This window comes from Castor canadensis, chromosome 2 (genome assembly GCF_047511655.1).
Source record: "Castor canadensis chromosome 2, mCasCan1.hap1v2, whole genome shotgun sequence".
NCBI lineage: Eukaryota > Metazoa > Chordata > Mammalia > Rodentia > Castoridae > Castor > Castor canadensis.
This window is the reverse complement of record NC_133387.1, coordinates 32,969,744-32,990,586: the sequence shown is the minus strand read 5'-3', so window position 1 is coordinate 32,990,586 and position 20,843 is coordinate 32,969,744. Positions and strand designations below refer to the sequence as shown.

Below are 20,843 nucleotides of genomic sequence, written 5' to 3'. Positions count from 1 at the left end.
AACTAGGAAGTAGCAAGGGTATTCTCATCCCAACATTTTAAAGAGAAGGAAACAGTCTCAGAGAGGTTACAATGTCACATGGCTTGTAGGAGACAGCTGAACTGGACTGCAGGTCTTCTGTTTTCACATTGTGCCAAATTAACCCACATGTGGCTTCAAATAAGATGCCATCACCTGTGAAACCATAGCAAGAGGCATAGTATGCTGGCGTTTAGCAGTCAGTAGCGGTAGGCTCTTTTCATTTAGCAAAACTCATGGAGAGCTGGGCAAATGTAGCATCAAAGATAGACAAGGACAGAGACAAGTATTTCTACATAAAACACGTATTCAAATAATCATATTGTCTCTTGCTAATCTGAAACTTAGTTGCATTAAATCTTTGCCAAAAGAATTTAAAGCAACTGCTGAGCTTTGCAGACCTCACTGTCTTTGGGAAGTTTTGCTGTCATTTTACTTATGTGAGGTACAGAGTCTTAAATATAAAGGTAAGAATTTCGGAAGACCGGGATTGTAATGATATATTATTCTTGTTTGCTTTGGCTTAATTTCTCTGGAATATAAGAAGTAAATTCAGACATAGCAAATATAAACAAACTCATTAATAATATTGGCTTGGTAATAAGCCATTTCCCTTTACAGTAACTTACTCCAGGAGAACTAATAAGTAAAAGATCCCCCTCGTGTCTAGGGAATCGCATCTCTACTTTTTATAGTTCTCAATTATTATCTAATCTCTCTAATGGTAATAAATACACAGCTAATACAAGAAAATGAAATATTTGCTGAATAGTTCTAAGTTCTAAAGTCCTTCAGTCTGCCTAAATAATCTCACTAATTTTCATCCTAAAATAATCATTTCCTTTGCACATGCTTCTATTGAGAATGCTATAATCACTGAGAATTTTAATTTACCAGCTAAAGTGGATCCGATAAAGTTTCCTTCAGATGATAAGGAAGTTTTGAAAAACAAAACAAATTACTGTTTTTATCTGATTATATAAGTAAAAAGTGTTGATTATAGAACACAATGCAATTAACTCATAAAAGTGTTCAGCTTGAATGCATAGATTGGCTTCTACTACAACACAGGGTAAGCCAACCTTGTGCTTATAAGTATCTTTCCAGAGAAATGACTAAGCTCTGAACTCTTGTTCCCAGCATTATTTATTAATTTGTGACCCTAAGAACTTAGTGGCAATATCGAGATACATTTTGTGTGTTCCTTCTGTATCATCCTATTTGCTTACACATAATATTTATGGTCCTTGTCTTCCCCATAAGGGATAATGGCATAAAGAAATAGAAAAAGAAAGAAAGAAAGAAAGAAAATCTCAGGAGAATAGCCATTTCTAGCCTTTGGAAATTAAACAACCTTCCTTTTTCTTTTTTTCATATTACAACATACACCCATTTTTTGTAGTGACTTATTTATTTTTATTTTTTATTGTTGTACTGGAGGCATATTGTGGCATTTACAAAAGTTCTTGCAGTATCTCAGATATACCATAGTTGAATTCACCTCCTCCATAATTCTCCTTTATGCCCCCTGCCCAGGTTCCTGGAATAGTTTCAATGGGTCTCATTTTTCCATTTACATACATGTGTACACTGTATTTGCACCATATTCACCCTCCTTCACCAATTCCCACATCCTCTCCCCCACCCGCACTGGTACTAACCTGTTCTGCCCCTCCTGTTTTCCAATTTTGTAAAAAACTGATACTTTTGTTTGTTTAAGATATCTATACAGGGGGTTTCCTTGTGACATTTCCTATTTCCAGGTTTTGCAACCTGAGTTGGTTCTTCTTCTCTATTTTTCTCTCTTTTCTACCTTATTGCCCCTTCTTATGGTGACTTCAAACAGGCTTAAGAATTCTATATTCATTCTTGTACAGGAATTACATCAAGTATCACCTTTTTAACTTCCTTCCTTTAGCCTCCCCCTCTCATATGTGACCTCCCCTTGGAGTGACCTGTTCTCCACAATATTGCTTGTATTTGTATTGGTCTGTATTCCACATATGGGAGAAAACATCCTGCCATTGGCTTTCTGAACCTGTTCACTTCACTTCTCCAATTCCATCCATTTACCTGCAAACAACAAAATTTCATTCTTCTTTGTAGCTGAATAAAATTCCATTGAGTATAAATACCACATTTTCTTAATCCATTTATCAGCAGTGGGGCACCTTGGCTGTTTTCATAGCTTAGCTATTGTGAATAAGGCTACATTAAACATGTATGTGCAGGTGCCTTTATTATGCTTCAGGTATATCCCTAGGATACACCCATTTTTAGAAAACAGAGCTTTTGAGTGAATTAAATAAAAAAATAAAATCACAAAAGTAATTTGTTGGAAACATTAAACAATCCTTGAAACAATTAAAGATAAATTAAGATATCAAAATCAATGATTGGAAATCAAGAATCTATAATGTAAAGACAGTGCAAAGCAAATACATCAAATTTACCTCTCCCTCAAGTCTGACTCCTTGGCACTGACCTGGAACACTAAAGTGAGAGCACAGCCATTACTGATCAGAGACATGTTCTGTAGATGACTCACGTCTTTCTGCTTGCACATGGCAAGGATTTGGCAAAGTGTTTGAAGTTGAGACTCTCTGTGTTGTCCTTAAGATTTTTTTCCTGGAAAAATGTTAAGGGTAGAAGCAGGTAAGAATAAATTATTCAAGGGTGGTCCTGCTCATCTAAAGCTAATTAGTGTTTATATATCCAACTTATGAAACATTAGGAAATATTACTGTACTCATCCTTTTGCTTCCCATTAATAACCCTCTACTGTTGGGTAGTCTTATCTGAATCTGTTACTCCATGAGAGCAAGCTATTCCTACTCTCAGAAGACATTACCAAATGAAGGGTGTATACACTTTGCTCGAAGGCAGGAACATAGATAAAACAAACACATTGCATTTATTCTCAAGGTCACATACTATGTCAGGACCCTAGAATTATAATCACTGCAAGATGATTTTTTTTGCTTTTTGTTTTTTGGAATGGAGGTGAAGTTAAAATAGCATGTCACATGTAATCATAGAACTTAAAATGAACATATACCATCATGGCTCCATTTAGTAGGAACAGAGTGACAGCACCTCGAGAGAGTAACTTGATGTTAAGGCCAACACATAACTTTAGGTGTGTTTCTCCACTCTGCTGTTTTCCCAGAAACCATCTTGCAGACTTGCTTGACTTGTGTCATCAATTACAAATGAAGGACTTAGACTTGCATCCATCCCCAATCAAGTGAAGAAAACAGTCACTTCATTTTTTAAATGTGAAATTTGTCTGAGATCACTAAGAAAAATAATAAGATGATGAAGAAAACCTTTTTCCTTTATCCCTCTCTCCTTTTGTAAGCACACCTAAGCACAATTGCACTCAAAATGATCAAATATCTAGGCCAGTGAGAGTTCATAATTACCTTGCTTCACTCTCATTTCAAATCTTCCATAATCTTTTGGGACATATCAATACAAAATCTTCACTAGCATAAAGAACATTTTTTTTTCACGTTGTATTCCTTTTAAAATGTAAAATAATTAGCAGTGTACTATGTGTAAGCAGTTATGAGTAAAGTTAGGAAATTATATAAAAACTTGCTTTTTTCTGGTTTCATTTCATAGTTTAAAGAGAGAAAAGTTCGTTTTCCTTTTTTGACTTCCCTGCATTAATTTGTTGATCAGGTTTCCAATCTCCTGTCCACACAGAAGGAGGTTTCATAAATGCATATTGACATGCCCACCGTGGGCTTATATGGAAGGGAGAATTAATCCTCCATTGTGTAGCAGTCAAGTCCTATTTAGTGGTTTGTCTGCTAAGATCAATACAAGGTCTCTAAGGCATTATGGTTAGCTCCTTTTACTCTTGCTAGACAAACAAATACCCTTTTAAAAGTCAGTTCACAGAAAAAAAAAGAAAGAAAGAAAGAAAGTTTTTTCTAGGCACAACCAGCCCAGGCTGAAACTTTTAAATAGCCCAAGTTTGGATTTTAGTGCCCCAGTCTTCACTTCTGGGCCCTTTTCTCTTCTTTGGAAAGAAATTCTCTAACTTCCTCCCATTAAAACCTGCTTTCAAGAAACAATTTGATATACAAATCCAATCCCCAACAAATGCATAGATGAATCCAAAGACTTATTGTACTACCTCTCTTGGGAATAACCACATTTTATAGAAATTCACAGGCAAGATTAGTCTCTCACTACAGAATTTAAGTAGTATAAGAAGGTATTTGAGATGTGCTCCTAAATGAAAGCTACCTCCATATTATGACAAAGCAATTCACTTGGCCTACTCATAAGACCCTCCTGCTGCCAGGAGATCCCTGTGGGTCCCTGGACAGCCCAGCCCTTCAGTCTATTGCTTAACTAGCTTAACTTGCTCCTTTTTTATTTTTCTAGATTTCAATTCAAACCTTACCTCTGCATAGAAGTATTTCCTGAGTACACACAACTCCCAAGGACTTCCACAACCATGTCTTTGTAGCAGTTATTCCAGTTACTTGCTGTTTCTTATGTTTCCTCTCTCCCTGCTAGACGGTACTAAGAGCAAGTTACTGCTGTTAATTTCCGATCTCCCACACTTAGCACTGCCTCCCAGCACCTCCTACCCCATTAGATTAATTAATTAATTAATTAGTGGTAGACGGCAAGCAATGCAACCTGCTTATTGACTCACTTATTACTCAAACCTGTAGATCAAAGATGTCCAGCAATGGGCAAGAGGCAGATGAGCGGAATACAGAAGGCACTTTCTTCTTTGCCCAGAGGTGCGTTTCTAGAAGCTAAGAAACAGGTCATGTTTGAAAGGATATTGAATTGAAGTAATGTTTTATTGAATGGTTTCAAACTCTCCTGGAAGAAATGGCACTCAATTTCCCAAAGTGGGTTGAATAATCCTTGTAACTCGAAGTTTGGCAAACTGAGGTCTGAAATCCAATGCAACCCATCTCCTGTTTTTGTACTGCTTGCAAACTTTGAAAAGTTTTTACATGTTCAAGTGGTTAGAAAAAAATCAAAGAAGTAATAACTTGAAATGTAAAATTAATAAATTCAAATTTCATTGTCTATAAAGTTCTATTGGATTGTAATCACCCTAGTTTATTTATGAGTTAGGAAATCTTTTTTGCACTGAAATAAAGATGACTACTTGTGACAGAGGTAGCCTAACTAGCTATCATCTTGCCTTTTATACTGAGTACTCCACATGGCTATGTTAGGAACAATGCAGGCAACCTGATGACAGTATTTATATATCCTTTTAAAAATAATTGAGAATGAGGAGAAAAATGATTCTCCCTTAGGTTTGAAGAAACACACCATTAGGATATTCCCCTTGAGAATTTATAGCAGAGGTTCAAATGGGATTAATTAATAATTGTTTCCTGCAGAAGTCAGATCAGATAGAGTAGGGAATGCAAACAATAACCTTAGGCATCTTGAAGGTAGGAGAAAAAAATAGATGTCGATACTTAGAGATAACACCTGAGATAATGAGAGCTCGATTGTTTGTGCCTTGCTCTAACTTCTTAAATGAGAGAGATTTTGGAAAAGGAAAAGAAGAAGGAGAAGAAGGAGGGAGGGAGGAAAGGAGACAGGGGAAGGAAGAAGAAGGAAAAGGACAGAAGGAGAAGAAGAAGGGAAAGAGGGAGAAAACAAGACAGGGGAAGGAAGAAGATAAAGAAGACAGGAGGAATAGCAGGAAAAAAAGGAGAAACAAGTGATCAATTTATCAATCAGCAGCAGCAAAATACCTTATCATTACAGGAACTAGATAATTTTTTTTAAGAAAGAAGATAGGAGAAGAAAGAAGAGGAAAAGGGAGAAAAATATATTTAAGAGCAGTATTTGTTTTTAGTTTTTATCATTTGCTTTTTTCTTGCTTACATACAGAAGTTTGCCAATTTAAGTACTTTTTTAAAATGTAAGCTAACAATTTTATTTCTATCTATAAAGCCACTAGCAAATGTTTCAAGGAACGCACCATTTCAAGTTTTACCTCCTCTTCTTATAGTGAAAATCAGCCAGCATCGGCCATATAGCAACTCCTCTGAGAGGTTAGTGAAGTAATGAAAAATCCAACAGGCTTTACCCTACAACTGCAAATAAACCATTATCATAAGCCCTCATTAGTGGTAGAAACATCAAGTTGTCAAGGAAATTTTAAGAGTATTCTAGCTATTCACGTTAATGACACCTATAATGTAATCACTGTGTTCTTTCTTGTTTTTAATTTAAAACACACATCATATATTTCCACTTTATTACCAAAACCCTCATTGGCAATCTTTTATTCTCCTTTAAAAATAAGAATATTTTTTATTATTTAAATTTATAACTAACAGCCAATCTCTGGTATGTTGAGCTATAGACTTTCATTACTGTAGTAAAAACCCACAACAAGGATAACAACAACTGAGACAAAAATTTCTACAACAGACTAATGCACCCAGATCATTGTGGGGCTGCATTTGTCTTTAAAGGCAACTTGGTTGCACATGTATTCATCTGCCCTTAAAATGTGGCTTTAATTTATTACTGATGGCATGTTTGATGATCTGTTGACTGATTCAGCTCCAAAATGATTTGTTCTGATTAAGAGCCTCTTGCCAATACTGAGTCACCATGAGGCTTGGAAGCTCCAGGGACCAACTTTCATTACACATTGTGCCTATTTCACACAAGTAGAACATTTTACAATCATCTGATCTAATTTACATCTTTGTATTATTGTTTCATGTTTGCTTCTTTAAAAATCTCTCACTGTCAAAATTTGTTCTCAATTTACATTGAATCGATATGCACATTTCTGAAGAAAACTGAAAAGCATTCAGCCTGCCCTTGAAGAAGGAGCAACCTTCCCCCCTCAGTTTTTAAGATAGGAAGGCCAATTTGCTTGTGATAAGTCGGAAACCAGGGTGACATGGCAGGTGGCACAGCTGCCCATTTAGGTCCTAACAGTCTCACTGCTGGGATGCTAATAGCAGGTACTGAAAAATTGCATTTGCTAAAAGAACTGTCTGTTCTCTTGAGCCTGCAATGCTCTCTCCACTTTGCATTTGTCTTTGCTCTGGGCCATCTTCTCCTACAGTCATGGCCTTGCAGTCATCTTGAGTTCCAGGAAAGACAGGGGCTGATGGGTAAACATCTTCAGACAAAAGTTGAAACTACACACGAGGCAACAATGACTTTCTTTTGAGGGGTTGGGAGGAAGGTGCCTGACTAATCCTGAGATGAAGATCAACCAGACCACACCATTGACTACCACACCTTTGAGTAGGACTGTTTAATTATGCATGCCTCTCATCTCCTGTCCTAATTCTTCCTCTACTTAAATTTAAAACTCTTGTCTATACTCTGAAGATGAGTAGAAATGCTTTCTGCTCTTTTCCCATCTCTGGCCAGTATTAATAAATTTCTTTTCTTGACCTTCACTACTACTCATTTTTTTAACTGATATATTAAGCTGAATGGCTAGACCTGACATGTTGGAAACTGAACCCCCGTTGCCCATTACAATTCTGGTAAAATGGATTTTTTTTTCTTTTATGGGAGAGCTGGAAAGAGTCAACAAAAGAAATAACAGCTTTTCATCTGGGGCCTACTATCTTGGGGCCATAATGGATCTAAGCCATGAGCTGTGGTGAGGGAGTAGAGCACAGATTTGGAGAAAACGCCCTGGGTTCCAATTTCCTTGTGTCTCTTAACAGCTGTGCAGATGCCAGCAGGCTGCAAAGTTTTCCAAGCTGGTTTGTCATCTGTTTTTCTACCAGTTCTGCCAGAGGAAAGCTTTGGCAGGAGACTGGAGAGGTGGAAGAGAGTGTATATCTCCTCTTCTTTGCATCTTCTAACGCAATGCAGACCATGCCTTGTAGTCTGGTTCTTCCCATAGAAAAGGCTTGGTAGGGATTCAGATTCCATTCGACTGTGCCCTTGAGCTCAAACCCTTTTTCCTTCCTTTTCCCTCCAGCCTCATGCTGGTAGTGGCTTCTTGCTGCTGATAATTCCTGGGTTAAATCCAGGTTGCTCTGCAATTCTAGCCACTGTGTGGTGAAAATTCCTTCATTAAATCTATTCTGTTATGACTTGAACTGTTCTTTTACTTAAACCCTGAATACAAGCCATACTATTTTAAAAATAAGGCATTATGCTTATTAATAATCTCATTTCCAGAAAATTAAGTGTAGAGTGCTTGGAATATGGGATATATTCTGGATTTTTTTAAATTCCTAGTTGTAATTTATTTTCACAAAATTTCTCTCCTCTTTCTCCTTAAAATAAAACACGAGGAAAATAGTATTTATAGATTTTAGGTAGTTGGTTTATGCTTCATAAATGTACTTTTATGCTTGATTTTTATGTTCTTGTGTCATTTTTTTTTTTTAACTAGATACAGTCAGAAGGCAACCACCAGAGCATTTTCATACAGAATTCTGACATAGTAGAACTACACAAGTAGAGAAAGGAAGTTATTTAGGATCCTCTTCATGCATTTTTTTTTACAGTTAATAGGAAGAGACCATCCAGTTAATGTTTTAATCTCTTAGCAGGAGGCAAAAGAATCTCAACACTAAATGTGTACAGTGTCTTCATTTAATCTTACAAGGTAACTTTGTCTCTCATTGATTGGAAAACAATTGTTCCCCAAAAATAGCTCTCTTGTAAATATGGGCCTTTGTATTTTCATCAGAAACAAAGTTTGTTTAAGGATGTAGAAATTTACCAGGTTAATTTGAAGAATAGAAATTTACCAGGTTAATTTGAAGACTAGAATTTTAGTGGAAATGCCTGGCTGTCTTTAATCACAGTTTAATCCAGTTCCTCTGATCTTCCTTTCTTTTGTATTTTTGTGACCATTTACATGAAGCATTATCTTACTACATTATTTATCTTTAAAGCATTTAAAAATATTTGGCAGGGAAGAAGTCCCTGGTCAGTGACTAGGGATGCACAGATGAGGGTAGAACAAGTCAAGTCTGTGACCTGGGCATATGCCTTGTGAGAACCTGTTCTGTCATATTTGCCTCCAAACTGGGCTTCAAACTCCAATCAGGACAGCAGGAGCCCAGGCTTGCTGGAGTTGTTGGGTCTGGAGACCTAAGGCAGATGAGTGAGTATCCCACCCCCCGTGGAAGGCAATATCATTCCTACTTCCTGAGGAGATGCATTCCTGCATCCTAAAGGAGAGATACAGATCTGCCACAGGGCTGATGAGCGAAATGCTCTCAAGATTGTTCCCTTCCCCCAGTAAAGGTGCAATCCAAACCAGTTCACCTGAGAAAGCCCGCAAATCCATGGCCAATGAGAAAAATCCACCAAACCCAGAGTTAAAACGTCCATAAAAACCCCAGCCTTCACCTGAGCAGTGAGCCACAGGCTTCCGAGCTTGGCTGCAGTTCCCTAACTGTAGCCTTTCCTTTCTCTCTAATAAATCCCACTTTATATACCAGCTTTGGTTCATCATTCAGCTGCCTCACGAGCCACTTTTCTGGCCTGTGAAGGCAAGGACCCTCGACACCGGCATGTAACAGAGAGATGAAGGCCATCGGCATAGTGTGGCAGGTCAGATGTGTTGGAAGGGGTGCAACTTGTGTTTGTAATACCATCATCTCAGTCAGACACTCTTGCTGCCAAAAGCACCCTTAATTCTCTGCCCCAATAGAGAGCCAAGTCTCACAGGCAGTAGAATTTTGTGCATTCTTTTCTGTAAGACTTAAGAAGCTGACAATAGGCAGAAAAATTATCAGGCCTTGCTGGACAGAATTGGAAATAAGAAATGTGTTAGGTATTACTGGATAATCCATAGTAATTCAAAAAGTACAGTTGACAATAAAGTAGGCAAATACTTGGTGACAACTTGAAGGTGTCATGAGGCCTAACAGATTTTAGACTGTGCAAATTCAGGTGAGAAAAAATGAAAACATTCACAGTAAACAGCTCTACTTCTCGTTTTTAAGCTTCCTGTCTGACTTTCTCCTCTAAGGGCTTTATCTGGGGACCAGCTCCTCCTTCTTCCAGCACAAAGGCGCTGAAAAGTCTATGACTGCACTGGACACAGTGAATAGTTTCAATGGTGTCAACATGTGAGAGGGAGCTGGTTATCAGAAGACAGATTTATGAATGGAACAAGAGCAAAATCCTGGTGCTTCCCCTGTGGGGAAGCAGCAGTGACTGGAACCAGGCATGAGTGGGGATGGGGGGGAGGATGGGGAGTGGAGTGGGAATTTACCTTTCACAGAAAAGGAAGAGAAGTAAACAAGAGCAGAGTACTAGGTAACTAAAGGAAGCCCCAGTGTGACAGCAGCCATGGCAGTCATGGGCAGTGCTGAGAATGAAGCCCATTTTGATGCAAAACTAAACATGCATCCCCTGAAAGCTGGTGCCATCAGTTCAAAGCCAAAGGACCTTGGTTTGCTTGATGGATCAATTTTCTTTTAATGACTCACAAGCATACTTCCTCTAATATTCTTCCAAAATAAAAGCAGAGTGGACCCTGTTAAGAATGAGACTACACAATAGAATTTGCAGAGGATTGCTAGGGGTCAATATCTAAGATTAGCAGCACCTGGAAGAATAGAGGAATAAGAAAAAGTCAGCCATTTTCCAGGATAATATGTGACTTTCTCAGTATAAGTCCATATTCATTCAAATGGTTGGACATTCGAGATTACAAAATCTGTCACATTTGGAGTGGTTTATATTTCAAAACGATGGTTGTCTTCATGTTTGTTAAGTATGCAACAATGGAAAACAAAAAGAAACTGGAAAGGTGTGAGGTCTTTTCACACTGTCTTCGCTTAAGATCATCTAGTAAAAAATGAGCCTATCCACTGCGTATAAAGAGCAAGATGCACTAACAGTACAAAACCAAGTTGTACTGGCCATTTCATCTAAGTATCCAGAGAGGAATTGAGAGAAATGGGTCTTGGGATAAAATAGGAAATCTGGTTAAGAGGAAAGAGCAATAGACAAGTATCTCCCCCACTCCTTCCTCTATTTATCGTTTACTGTCAGACCTTTCCTTGAAGGATTTATTTAAGCTATAAACATTTACTGAATTCCAACTATTTGCTCAGCACTGGACAAGGTCTGTGCTAAACTTGAGTTTATAATGGTGACATGATCCTTGACCTAATAGACCTCATGGTGTAGGGAGAGAAAATAGACTCATAAAAAAACTAATTGCATTTTATTAGTTGCAAGCAGCATTGGAGACAGAAAAAGAAGAAAGGATAATCTTACTGGATAGAGATAAAACAGGCAAGAAATTCTTCAAATGATAATTGATGTTTGAGTATTATCCATATCAATTGGAGTTTATCCAAAGGTTTTGTACAGTGGAAGTACAAAGAGGATTATTCTAGAGAGAACAGTATTACAAAGGCATGGAGGAATGGAAGGACTTGGTATGTTCCAGCAGTAGAAGGTTACTTGTTCCAGTTAGAATGTAGGATATATGTGTATAAGCAGTGAAGGGAAATGAGGTGGCCAAGTCAGGAAAATCTGTGATATCATACTAAGAAGCCTGAGCTTTTTCCTGGAGTTGATGGACACACAAGGAGGGATTTTATGCAAGAGAATGACATAATCAAACTCAAAGGTATGTACCAATGAAAAGAGGATTTCAAACCACAAAGACTAGGAACCCAGAGCAGAGAAAAATATTTCCAGTGGTCCAACAGCTATTGAAACCAGTCCCTAAATGTATTTTGGCTTCTTCGTTTGCTTTTAATGTGTGTTTCACAGAAAATCAACGGTAGGTATATTTTAATAACTTTAAAAAAAGATGGGAAGTCACTTTGAAAATATGAAAACATTATTCAAGTAAATTCTCCTAACAATGACACTTATTTAGGTGATAAATATTTTATTGTTATTAAAACCTTCATTTAATCTAATAAATGAAAAGCAAGTAGAAAAATAGAAGATAGAAAAGAATTTGGGTTTTTTTTAAAGATACAAACCACTGGAACATAGTCCATCAGCCCAGTGAAATTGAATGTGAGGGCTTAGTGTATAAATGCTGATTAGATGTATAAAAAGCATCTTAGTCCTTTCCTTGTTTTTCCTCCTTTCTATACACAAAGCACTTCTTTTAATTTCCCTAAATTTTCACACTAAGCATCCCAGTTAAAGACCTCTTGTTTAAAATTGTGCTTCAGTGACATCTCACATTATAGAAAATTATTTATCTTTGTAAAAGAAACATAAAAATGGTGTCACAATTATTTTTGATCCTTTTGCAAACACCTTGAAATTAGGTAATCTATGAAATTGGTAGAATTTGGTACTGTTCAACTATTTCCTGAGGAATGAGAAGCCAAAAATATATCCTAAATGTTGAATGTGTGTATGCAAAGATAAGGAATCAGACAGGCAATTTTTTGGAAATACTTTTCTCTCTCTTAGCTTGTGTAAACCAGAAAAGACCTGGTTTGTTTCCAAACTTTCATTTAGGTTTTTGTGCCACCTAGTGGTCAGTTGGCAATTCTGCAGTTGTAAAATAATGCTGGTATTTTTACAGCATTTCCTGCATTTCCTTTGTACAATTGAGTTCACTCTTTGTATTGACAGTAAGTGACATTAACCATTAAAATTATGTTTAAAATATGATTTGAAAAGATCTATAACACTTCTGATAATTTAATAAAGATATTATAGTAATAATTTAATCAAAATTAATAATTTAATTTTTAAAAACTCTTTAGATGTAAGTCAATGGTAGACACTTGCCTAGCATGTGTGAGGCTCTGGGTTTGATTCCCAGAAATTTTAAAAAATGAAAGAGAAAAGAAAAAACTCTTTTCAGGACAATGCATGTAGAAACACAAAGTATCATGGAATTATATGATCCAGCTGAATTTTACCTATGAATTCTTTAAAAGTTCATTGACTTCAACTAAAACCTCTAATTAGGGAAAGGAGGCCTCAGGCTTCTCCTTCCATTTAATAGATGCTACAATTGCTCATATTGAAAACATTATAAAATTTTATTGAAGATACATCTTTAAAGTGCTAAGAGCTCATAATTTGACTGCAATGGGAGACAACACAGAATACTTTAAATAAGAATACATATGAGCTTATTTTAAAACTTCTCATGCTATCCAGCAGAGCCAGGATAGTGTAATAATTGATTCTTTAGGCAAGAGCAGTTTTTTAGGTAGCTTTTTAGTCAAACATTGATTTTTTTTAAATGTTGAAGAGAAATCTACTATGGAAGTAATACTAGGGCCCCTCTGGCAAACAAGTTCTGTACCACAAGCAGGTGTTATATAGCAACATTTTAAAAAAGTCATTTGCTATTTACAACATTGCTGCTACTATGAAAATTATCCATCAAACTGTGGTCCTCTTAGAATACCAAGCTGATGGCAGAAAATCCATGAATAACATGGCTACTGAGACCCTAAGGGGTAGATTTGTTAGTTAAGAAGTGATCCAGCTTCCAGGTCAGAAGAAATAGTTTCTCAGGTGGATTAACACACAGGTCAAAGAGAAAATTCAAACATAAAATCAATAAAGTACACATATAAAAATAACACACAACCAGCTAATAGCTGTTTCCAAGATACAATACATATCGCTTACTTTCATCTAGCTTTTTTGTGTTTGTTTGTTTGCTTTGAGACAGGGTCTCATCTCATGATGTAGCCCAGGCTGGCCTGGAGCTCACCGTGTGTCCTGTGCTAGACTCAGACTCGTGGTCTTCCTGCTGATTACAGACATTCACTGCCATTCCTGATGACCTTCTAACTTTTTTAAGTTTATCTATTTTTCAAATACAACTCCAAGTACTGATTTGTGTCCCTTATGACATTGTTTTATTTTAACTATTGCAGTGGTTGAGATACAGTATTTATGGACCTAAAACCTGTACCTCACAATATACAGGATTCTCTAGACTTCTGTACACCTGCAGAAGATCCAATCATTCCATTCCTCATGCCTGGCAATTTATGACTTTTAATAGTAGAATGAGAAAAAGAGAAAAGGAAAGATTGAAAGCATCAGTGTTTATTTTCACATGAGTATTTTCTTCCTGTTGTATAAAGGTCTCTTCTACTTTCATGATCGTTTATAAAATCCATAATTTTTATTCTCTCTCAGATGGGAAATAGTTTCGCAGTCATGCCTTAGCTGAGGAAACTTACCTTACATAACATTTCTCCTTTGTCAGATGAACCTACATTTAAACTCTTCAAGGGAAAGAACAGAAAAAAATAGAAACTACTTGAACAAAAGTAGAACTATAACAGTATTGAGTTCACAGTCTGTGCAGTAAAGTTCCAGGAAATAATGCTCTGTTTAAGATCTAAGGATGGCTGCACTCTCTAGCCATATGATTTCTGGAGAAATGCCAAGTAGGGAAACTGAATAAACAAAATAAAAATTGTTTTGTAATATGTTGTGCTTAAAAGCTCAGCATAATTTCTAACCTATTTCAATGTTACTTGATAATTGGGTAAGATGTATAGAGGGATAGAGTGTGTGTGCAGGAGAAAGAGATACAAATAGATAAATACAAGTTGTTGGCATGAATTGACGATTCTGTAACACTTTTTTGGCATTGAGTAAGTTGAGAACATACTTTGGTATTTAAGGACCTTGCGTGAAACTTTTGGACGATAGTTTAGACTGGACTTTTCAATAACCAAATATTGGATATCTTCTGTGACTTAATTGTTCCTTCACACAATATGATCTTCAACATACAACAAGTGATGTCATTTTAAGTATATTTGAGCACTGAATATTTAGAATTGACATCTTTTTGTGACTGACATTTCCATCTTGTATCTTTCTAACCAATGTGAGGAAAAAAAGGAGCAGTTAACTCCCAGTTGTCTAGGGTGGAAATGAGCAGAAAGAAACTATGTAGCTCTACTAGCATAGTGAATGTAAGAGGAAGAGGGGGAACTTAGAAGAGGCAGTTTCTTCTTCTTTCCTCCATAGACATAGGGAGGAAAGCTACCTTTCAATGAACAAAATTCAAGTCTCTCTAGAATGTTAAACTCTTGAGTTGCTATTATCTTCTCCTTGTTTACTTCTATTTTTGTAAGAAGTCCATATTTATCTTCTTTCATCTTCTAGGCTCTTTTTAGCCTTTTGATGAATTTTATAAAATATATAAAAACAATCTGCATGAAGATAAACAACACATCTATACGATCTTTTGAGAAATGGATTTTTGAGGAATAAAAGGCATCACATTAATTTCTGAAAAGAAACACAGGAAAAATGGGATATATGATATTGCTTGGCTTGGCATAAACTTAAGAAAACAGAATCAGGGAAAATGAGGTGTGTTTATGGAATAGAAAGAATAAAGTATCAACAGGTAACTAAATTGCCTAGAATAGAAATAATCATTAAGAGATAATAGTATTTAGAGAATATTTAAAAGTTTAAATGCTCGTTTAGCCACAAAAAGTGTCACTTTTCATCATAAAGCTTTCTGTCCTAAACTTTTCCTACGCTGAGTTTCAGAGAATTGTAATTCCTGAGACATATAATGCTGTTTTTCCTTTTTGCTATGAATTTGAATACTAGTTTAAAAATCTTTTGTTGACCAAAGAAAAGCAGCTGCTTTTTCTTCTATAGTTGTTTCCCATCCCCAGTTGATTCTATGCCCAATTATGAGTTTGGAGATAAAAATTACCTATTTCCATTTCTCCAAGTCATTCCTAAAGCGAAAGGGAAAGAAAACAGATATAAACCATGCTTTTTCACATCTTCTGCTGCCTTAACTCACAAGGGCAGAGCCTTGGAGGCATTCTAATTGGGAAAGCTCTGTCTCTCTACCCAAGAGTAAAAAATGAGAGAAAATGAACCTGACAGTGAACACTCTGTCCTTCCTTCTCTTACCACCACAATCATTTTAATATTGTCCAGACATCTCAAATGCTTACCTACACTTTCTGGATTGTGAAGAAAGTTTGGATTGCAAAAACAATATGGTACAGCTAAATGATACAATTTCATTTGTTTCATGTTAGCACAGCTGTGGGTGCTAAATCACCCCAAGTATTGGTTGTGTATTTCTCCTTATGAATTATTCTAGACTGTGAATTTGCTGCCTTTGAGCAACGTGGATCATCTCCTGACTTTTAATTTACTGTAATAGTTCCAAGCATGCTGAGCTTGCCTGCTCTATGACAGGGTGCACTTAGAATTCAAATGTAGTTACGAAACACTAATTTAAAAAAAATAGTAAATCTCTCAGGGACAGTAAAAAAATATATGATGGATTAATTTAACTACTTTAGTTTGCATATTTGTATTTATAAAGGCTTACTTTAATTACATGGATTCAGTGCTTCTCTCTTTTGTCCATAACAAATAGTTGAGCTTTTATTTACTTTTCCTTTTGAGAAACACTTTCTAAATTTTAATTGGTATGCATTGAAAAATCCTTTTTGTTACAGCTCTCTCTCTCTCTCTCTCATTCTCTCTCTCTTCTCTCTCATTCTCTCTCTCTCTCTTTCTCTCTGGGGTGTGTGTGTGTGTGTGTGTGTGTGTGTGTGTGTGTGTGTGCGTGTGTGTGTGTGTGTGTGTGTGTTGGTTTTCTTTAGGGTCTGCTGCACAATCAATGCAAAGGGAAAGAAGATGTTTATAAAATACGACCAGGTACTCGGTGTGAACTGTGGCTACTATAGAAATTGGCTCATGAGCACACAGCATTGTATAAAGAGGAGTTGAGCTTCTATGCCCACTGACGTATCTCTATAGTAAGGATGTTCTGAGGCTTTTTTTTCACTTCCCTGCTAAGGTTTGTTTGGTTTGGTGTTTCTAAATAGCTTTAACTTTTTCCTCATTAACATAGTCTTTAAGTTATGATGCAGCTTTCATATGGACACAGAATTCTTTGGTTATTGTGGATTTTTTTTTACTATAAATTAATCCAGTACTGTCATTCTGTTGCCAAAATCTTGTGAGAATTTAAGTTATACTGAATTATCTTAACTGCTGACCACCCACAAACAACAAGAACGTGTAATAGGGCCTCTAAAGAAAGGACCAGAGCTCCCGTTGGGGTCATCAAATGTAGTACCTTCTGTCACTCTCACCAGCCTTTCATTGGCTGATTCCTCTGTACTTCCATCTCCATGTTAACACAAGAACAATGTCATTAAGAGTGATAATTTTCTAGGCCACCCTTCAATGTATAATGTAGTCATCCTCCTTGCTCCCTTCTCTGGGTATGAACTCAGACATACTCTGAATCAGTAAAGGAAAGAAAATGTATTCACTCAACTAATTTATAGTGAGAGCCTATTTTATGCTAGTGATACAAAGCAGAACAGCTCCTGCTGTGTCAAGTTTATTTTAAGGTATATGGAGAATGGAAAATAAGAAAATATCTTGTGTGGATAAGAATAATGATGTTAATCAAATAGGAAATAGAGAGTGATTAGGGAAGGGAAAAGGTGCTAGAAAATAACTTTTGAGATGGAGACACTTGACACTTGATTAGTGATGACATGGAGCTTGCACACATAGCAGAAGGCTAGATGGCCAGTATGACTCAGGACAGGGAGCATGCTGGAGGGTGGTGTGAAGCAGAGGCAAGAACTAAATGATGAAGTCCATTTTAACCAAAAGTGAGGAGTTTGGATTTATTCTACTTTCAAGTCCATTTGAGACTTTAAACAGAGTTATATCTAATTTCCATTTTTCAAAACACAGCTCTGGTGCCAAGTAAAATTCTGTACCTATGGCTCTGATGAGACATGGCAATGGCTTAGTTTTCTGTAGTAAAATGGGGGTTAGATAAAGAGACCCAGATGGTGTTACACTTTGGTTTGGTCAGAGCTAAGATACAGATACCAAAGGTGGGAGAGGCTCATTCAGTTATGGTAAAAGCAACTGGGGGATTTGGGGTTCCATTTAAATATAGTGACAAACTGTGGAGCAGCAGTTTTAACAGTGGCAGAGAAGTCAGTAAGAGTTCCTTTGAGCTAACTTAAAGTTTAATTAGCATCTAGGTATCTAGGGGTAGAAATAATCAGACAAGTCCACTGAAGATAGGAGTTTGGCTTTGAGGAGAGACATCAGGGCTATCAGTATAAATTAGGATATCAGTTACACATAGCTTGAAAGCTATGAGACTGGATGGAATCACATAGGAAGAATGCTTATATGGAGATGATAAGAGGACTCAAGACTGAAATGTAAATCATCCCAAGATTTAGAAATCAGAAAAGGAGCTAAGACGTAAGATGGAGAACTAGCAGCCAATGAAGTAAGAGGATGACAAAAAAAAAAAAAAAAACCTAATGCTGAAGCCAAGAACAAAAATGTTTCAAGGAGAGAATTGTCAACTAATCAAATACAAATGAGAGATTGGGTAAGGTTATCATGAATAAATGGCCATTAGATTTCAAAAGTGAAGGTTAATGGGGATGTTGAAAAGCTTTATTTTTAAGTAATTATATCTGATGAAAGGAATGTGATGTCTTATTTTCTCTACTTAAATTTCATGACCAATACAATGTTGAAAAAAATTAAGTAGAAAAGTATGTTACCAAGACTATAAATTTCAATATGGAAACACTGACTATTAAATAAAAGGAAAGAACTATGCTACATTATATAAAGGACAAATCAGAGTGTTATCATTACATCATATGGTTTAAAATAGTTTCCAATCAAAGAGATTTCTAAATGTTAGAATCATTTTCTACAAGGTTGAAAGGCAGTTTTTGTATTCAGATATTTATAATTTCTGGCATATTAAAGTCTATAGCCATATATATTGTTACCAAGAAGTAGAACTAGAGAACTTTCTAAAAGTCATTGACTTAATGCAAAAAACTATTTGTGATAGGTAGAATATCTTTCTATAACTTAAAATGATATATATCTATATTTTTTTTCTCTCACCAGGTATGGTGACATGGTACCAAAAACTATAGCAGGGAAGATCTTTGGTTCCATCTGCTCGCTAAGTGGGGTATTGGTCATTGCTTTACCTGTTCCAGTGATCGTATCCAACTTCAGTCGGATCTACCACCAAAACCAACGAGCAGACAAACGAAGGGCACAAAAGGTATGTGTTCCACTTCATGAGATTATGATTTAGCAGCTCCTGCTTCCTGTGCTGAGTGTTGAAATTCCTTATTGGGTGTTGAATGCTAGATTGTCCTAAACTAAAAAGAAACTTAACATCTCACTGGCGTAAAAGAAGGGATATTTCTCATACTGGCCTACGGATGGAAACTTCAACTTGACAGTGTGTTTCTGCAGTCAGTGGAGCAGGGCTAAAGGAGACAGTGAATCCCTCACCACCTCCTAGAGCCCTCTGAAAGTAGCCCAGTCACTGTCATGTCTATTGCATTAGACAAAACAAGTCATATAGCCATGTGTATCTCAAAAGTGGGCGGGGAAATATCTACTGTAAGGCCGGAGGCAGAAAGTAAGAAGTAATTGGTGAACAGCACTAATAACATCAGTAATTCAAAGACAGATTCTTGGTAAATATTATTAAAATCATATATTTTTGGTGGTACTGAGCTTTGAACTCAGGGTCTTCCACTTGCTAGGTAGGTGCTATATCACTTGAGCTACATTCACAACCCTAAAATCATTTTTTTATATCTGATTCATTTAGTCTCTGTCCATCAGGGGTCAAGCTGGTTCTAATAAAAGAGGGCAATTAAAGGACCCTAAAGGCTGGAGGTGTAGCTCAGAGGTAGAGTATTTGCCTAGCATGCACAAGGCCCTAGGTTTATTCCCTAACCCCCCACCTCAAAATGTTTTTAACAAAATATAAGAAAGGGTTCCAAAATGCATCTCAGATATTTTGCTTAGCTGACCCAGGAATTAGCAGATACCTGATTTGTAGATGAGTTATTTTTTCTAATTCAGCAGTTTCCTGTTTCTCTGAATTTCTTACAAATAAATTAATCTCTTTAATAATAAGCACAGTGCAGACTCATCTTTAAAATGGAGAAAACAAAAGATTAAGATTATATGCCAGTGTATATAAATCTATATAATCACTTAATTATATTAACAATATTTAGTGTTGCTATCACCTATTATGTATCAGGCATTGGTCTAATGTTTTGCAGGGAAAAAAATCATATAATCTTCACAATATCTGTAAGAATTAGTTATCAATATTCTTCCCATTTAAGAAGGGAATCCTAAGGTAGCCAGGAGTTGAATAATTCTAAGATCACATATCTAATAAGTTTGAGAGCCAATATAATTTGGTGGGTAGAACTTGGCTAACAAGAATCGGGTATCTCCTACTTTCCATGTCAACTGATTAAAATACCTGAGACACATTTTGGTGACCTTTAATAGGTCTCTTCTGTTGAAACCAGGTTGACCCCTGAGGTACAGAAACTAAACAAATCAAATCTAGAAATCTGATTTTAATAAGACATTAAAACACTACAATCTGTTGTCTCTCAGGAAAAATGACTTGAATGCTAGTGCATTCATGTTCCCCATTCTTTGTCAAAATAGTCACCTTGAGCAGCAGGACCCTTTGTGCTTAGAAATAACCTTGGAATCTTTTCTGCAGTTTCCTCAGGAGTTACAGTGCTTTGTTTCCAGTATTCTTCATTGTCATTATGCCTTTATTCTGCAAAGATATAATTTGTAAAACATCCAAAAACCATTCATAGCTATTTCTAAAGTGGATACCTAATCAGGGTAATATCAAATAGCTATAAATATCACAAGAAATTTGAGTGCAGTTCATGACTGGCTTTTAGGTAATTCTAGAAGGGATTTGAAATACACTTTTCAGTAATGTTAACATGTTTAGGAAAGTATAAAAATCTCCTAAAATAACACTTTGCGATGTTCAA

The 20,843-nt window shown here is 36.3% G+C and overlaps 1 protein-coding gene across 1 annotated transcript in view; it reads left to right on the top strand.

Annotated features, from left to right (window-relative positions):
* Positions 1 to 20,843, top strand: part of Kcnd2 (potassium voltage-gated channel subfamily D member 2) — a 454,936-nt gene that overhangs the window by 416,996 nt on the left and 17,097 nt on the right. Inside the window, exon 2 of the mRNA XM_020162415.2 lies at positions 18,907 to 19,069. Coding sequence (XP_020018004.1) covers positions 18,907 to 19,069 — 163 coding nt within the window. The remainder of the gene's footprint in view (positions 1 to 18,906; positions 19,070 to 20,843) is intronic.